Source organism: Bubalus bubalis, chromosome 15, assembly GCF_019923935.1.
Source record: "Bubalus bubalis isolate 160015118507 breed Murrah chromosome 15, NDDB_SH_1, whole genome shotgun sequence".
Taxonomy (NCBI): domain Eukaryota; kingdom Metazoa; phylum Chordata; class Mammalia; order Artiodactyla; family Bovidae; genus Bubalus; species Bubalus bubalis.
The window spans coordinates 79,698,256-79,702,795 of NC_059171.1; the positions used below are offsets into that span (position 1 = coordinate 79,698,256).

Consider the following 4,540-nt stretch of genomic DNA (forward strand, 5'->3'; position numbering starts at 1 on the left):
AGGTGATGTTAGTTGCCCAGCCCCATGCCGGGCTTGAGGGCAGGTCAGCCTGGCCCAGCCTGGTGGCCTCTGCCTGACTCCCATTGTGTTGTCTGCCCTGGCAGAGCCAGAATTCACACCCACGTCTCTTGTGGGGGACACGGGGCTGGTTGTGGAGCCCCCAACCCCTCCGTCTGTCCTCCACCCATTTGGACGCACAGTCACACGGGACTGGCGACGAACGCAGTCATTTGGAAATGCCAAGGCTTGCTCCACGGCTGGGGACGTGCCTTGGGCCAGATTCAGTGCATATTTCTGGACCGGGATTAAACTCCATGGCGGCTCCTGGATGCCAACTGGTTTGGAGGGAAACACTCTGCTCTGTGATGAGAGCCCTCCAGATGGTTCTCGGAAGCACCGGAGGCTGCCAGCAGGACCGGGAGGCTGGCCTGGGTTCTGGAGAGCTCCTCTGCCTGGGCCCGGTGCAGAAGGGACTGGAAAGCGCCCTCCAGGTGCGAGGAGGTGCCTGGAGCAGAGCACATCTCCCCTTCCTCAGCCCAGAGCTCCCCATTTCCTGGAGGAGAGAAGCAAGGCTCAGAGAGGTAGGGTTTCTTTCTGCAGGTCACAGCCCTCCTGAGAACATCGCTGAATGTGCCTGGGCACCCATGGGGCTGTTCTGGCGGCTCTTGCCCTGGGCAACATGCCCATCACCCACTTCTTTCAGGGCCCTGCGATCACCCCACTTTCCCCGCCTTTGCCTTTGCTCACCGTTGCTCCTCTGGGATGTGCTTCCTGACTACTTTCCAGATGTTCCTGCAAGGCTCCTTCCTCCAGGAAGCCCACCTGGCCTGCCCCTGTCCCTCCTGCTGTGCAGCCGAGGTGGATTGGGCCTTTCTTCACCTGATGAACGCCTCTGCTGTGGATGGGAAGGACGCTTCTCGGAGACAGAGACAACATTTACCTTGCTCATCTCCAACTTCCCAGCAGTCCACACGGAGTAGGTGCTCAAAAAATACTGCTGAACTGACAAATGAGAGCATGAAGGGAAAAGTGTGGGTCTCAGACTGCATGTGCTCAAGCCTTGTGCAGTCCTGGTGATGATGCCCGCACCCCCAACATCCTGGCTTATTGCAGGGGTAACTGGGGATGGGAGAGGATGGTGGGGGTTGGAATATACCCAAAGGGGCTTCTTGTAGAAGGTGGGGCAACGAAGATAATTCAGGCCAGAGAGGGGCCGTGGCTCCTACGCAGAGCACACTGCCTCTGTGTCTTCAGTGATCGCACAGAGGTGACACTTTCCACTTCACCATCCAGCATGGATGGTGCAGAATGGCCAGTGTCACAGGTGTGGAGGTGTGGTCTGAGGCCCAGAGGGTTTGCCCTGGGGTTAAGGCATCTTGTTTTAATGTAGGACAAGGGGGACAGGGACCCATAGACATGGCTCCCTCTGCCCCTATGCAGCTGTCTGTCCTTGGGAAAGGTGCCCTGGCCTCAGTTTATCACCTGTCAGCTCAGGAGGGTGGGTAGGTCCTGTCCAAGCCCTCTCTTCTCTCTGGGGACCCAGAGCTGAGCGTGTCCCCCGGGGCCGTGGCAGAGGCTGGGTGGGCCTGAGCTCCTGCATGGCTGCCTAGCCCTCCAGGAAGGCTGGAGGGGGCGGGGCAGCCACCCACTCCAGTTGGATTACGCTCCCTGCTCCACTCTAACTTCATTACAAAGCCTGTGGCTGATCCTCTTACGGCATCTGCGAGGGAGTGGGGTGTGAGGGAGGCAGGGGAGGATGGTGCTGAGCCGCCCTCCTTGGGGAAGCGGGACACGGCGATTTACATATTTATGAAATCTTTTCCATTTTGCCAGGGCCCTGCGTGCACTAGGAAATGTCACAACTCATTTTAAGTTGGGAATCTGTGCTCCGGGAGTGACAGCTCAAGCCGCCACCGAGGCCTTGCAGATATCTGGAGGTGACGAGCAGCCCTGGGCTGGGCTCCTGTTCCAGATGTGCAGCGACCAGCTGTGCAGCTGCAGACAAGGCCCTTGACCTCTCTGGGCTTCAGTTTCCCCATGTGTAACATGAGGCTGGATGATGTCTTTCAGAAGCTGCTTCTAGCATGGCCCCAGTGATCGCCCCGCCCCATCCCATCCACCCCCCAGTTTTCATGTACTCATGCCCTCTCTTTCTGAGGGTGGGCTGGGCCCAAGGACTTGCTTCTAACCAACAGAAAACAGTAGACGTGAGGGTGGCACTTTCAGGACTAGGTACAGAGACCATGATGCCATCTGTTCCTGGACCCTCTTGTCCTCTCTTGTCATCACCCGTTGGGCTGAAGCCAGCTGCCATGTGGGTGGGAGGGGCCCCAGGCCCAAGTCCACGAGGGACAGCCTCCTGTCTACAACCACGTGGGCACCTGGAGGCACGCTCACCACAGCCTCAGTGGACATCCTCAGTGCAGCCTGGGGGAGGCCCCGCAGCGGCACAGCCAGATCCCATTCACTGGGTCTGTGGGATAATCAGCGGCCGTTTGGGGCTACGCTGTTACACAGTAGTAGATGGCTGATACACTGTTGTTCTCAAAGGGCTACCTGGTGACCGAGGTGACATGCGATCGTGCAACTGTGGACAAAGTATGTCACCTGCTGTCAAGAAACAAAGGATGCTGCAGCCGTCCCTGACTGCAGGATACCAGCCCTAGATGAAGGCGCATATCAAACAAGTGATTTCAAGGAGCCCAGACTCTTGGCATCTTCCCATACATAGAAAAGTGCTAAATTCATTAACTTGAGATGTCTGTAGTTTTTTTTTTAATTAACAGTAATCTTTTGATGTTCCAACTAGCTGGTTTTTCTTCCAAAACTGCTGTATAACTTGGTTCCTCCCTTACCTCTTCGAAACAGTCTCTCAGCCATCCAAGAGCCTCAGCGTCGCTCTGAGCCTTCCAGGCTTGGGTCCTCAGAAAGTCCGAATAAAAAGTAACTCTTGACTTTCAGGTTGTCCGTTTTTTCTCAATTAATGCAGAGCATAGCCCTCATGCTTAGTAAGCACCTCAGAAGAGGTGCTGGGTGGGCCTGTGAGTCTTGTGAACGTGTGTCTGGGTCATTTTTCACATCCAGACCTCTGGTGAGGGGTGGGAGCAGCGCTCGGCTGACGCCTGCTCAGCCCCAGGAATAGGTCACAGACTGTGTCAGCACGGACCTGGAAGCGCACTGGACGCTCGGTGCCCGTGGGCCTACTGAGATGGGCTTGCTGATGGAGTCCTGACTTGAGCCTCAGCCCTCGCCCTGGGGCTTTCTCTGTCTCAGCCGGCTCTGCCTCCCTTTGTCTGCCCCTCTTCTTAAGGACCTTCATCTTTTTCACTTGTGAAATGGGAGAGGAGAGCCCCCCACCCCAGGCCGGTGCCTGATTGCATTTTTGGGTTTGGAGGGCACGTCCCGTGTCACTTTGTTGTACCCTGGTGTTGGGTACGGAGTCTGGAACACAGTCTGTGCGGGAGACGTTTGGGGTAACACTACATGTGCTTCCCTGATGGCTTAGACAGTAAAGAATCTGCTTGCAACACAGGAGACCTGGTTTTGATCCTTGGGTCAGGAAGATCCCCTGGAGAAGGGAATGACAATCCACTCCAGGGTTGTTGCCTGGAGAATCCCAAGGCCAGAGAAGCCTGGTGGGCTACGGCTCATGGGGTCGCAAGAATCGGAGAGGACTGAGCAACTGACACAAAGACGCACTCAGATAATCGGTCCAGAACCAGAGTCAAAACCTGCAGGTGGAGAAGGGATTCCCAAATATCCCATTTATCCTGTCGGTGCCTGGAATGACTTCCCATTCCCAAGAGTCTCACCCTGGTTTAAGACACCAGTTCAGTTCAGTTCAGTTCAGTCGCTCAGTCACGTCTGACTCTTTGCAACCCCATGAATCGCAGCACGCCAGGCCTCCCTGTCCATCACCAACTCCTGGAGTTCACTCACCAGAGCCCTCATTAAAAGGGCAAATGCATTAATCATGTTTGGCTGATGTGTTTCGCCCCTCCTGCCCTTAATACCATGGTGAACACTGGCTTCTCGTAGGGTGTCCTGCTGGAAAGGAAGGGCCGTGGCCGCAGAGGCACAGACTTGGGGAGGTTTGCAGAGACCGGGGGAAGCGCCCACGGTAGGCAGGCCAGACTCTGCTCTTCTCTCCGCACCCTGGAAAGCCCCGAGGCTGTGGAGAAGCGGGCCGGGACACACACCCTCAGCCTGCAGGAGGCCTGGGGTCCTGTGTCCTATGTCCATGACAGCTCCCTGATGGAAACTTCTGAGGTGAGGAATGCTCTCTTTCTGGGTCATCTGACAGGGTAGCTGCTGGCCACGTGAGGCAGCTGTGCGCCTGGCCCGTGGAGGGTGTGACGGGAGAAGGAAATTTTGGTCTCATTCCTTGCTTCTTAGATTTGACCGTGAGGAGCCGTGCGTGGCCAGTGCTCCCATCGCCCCTCGCAGGTCTAGGTCTAGACACAGAGCAGCCTAGCAGATTGGGGCCCGTGCAGTGCTCATGTCTGCAATCAGATCTTTCCAAGAACACTAAAAATAACCT

At 56.4% G+C, this 4,540-nt stretch overlaps 1 protein-coding gene across 1 annotated transcript; it reads left to right on the forward strand.

Annotated features, from left to right (window-relative positions):
• The first annotated feature begins 31 nt into the window (after nucleotides 1-31).
• Nucleotides 32-2,912, forward strand: LOC123329528. Its single transcript, XM_044928905.1, has 2 exons — nucleotides 32-976; nucleotides 1,834-2,912. Exons 1-2 carry the CDS (start codon nucleotides 237-239, stop codon nucleotides 2,012-2,014), a joined length of 921 nt encoding a protein of 306 aa, XP_044784840.1. The 5' UTR covers nucleotides 32-236; the 3' UTR covers nucleotides 2,015-2,912.
• Nucleotides 2,913-4,540: the final 1,628 nt, after the last annotated feature.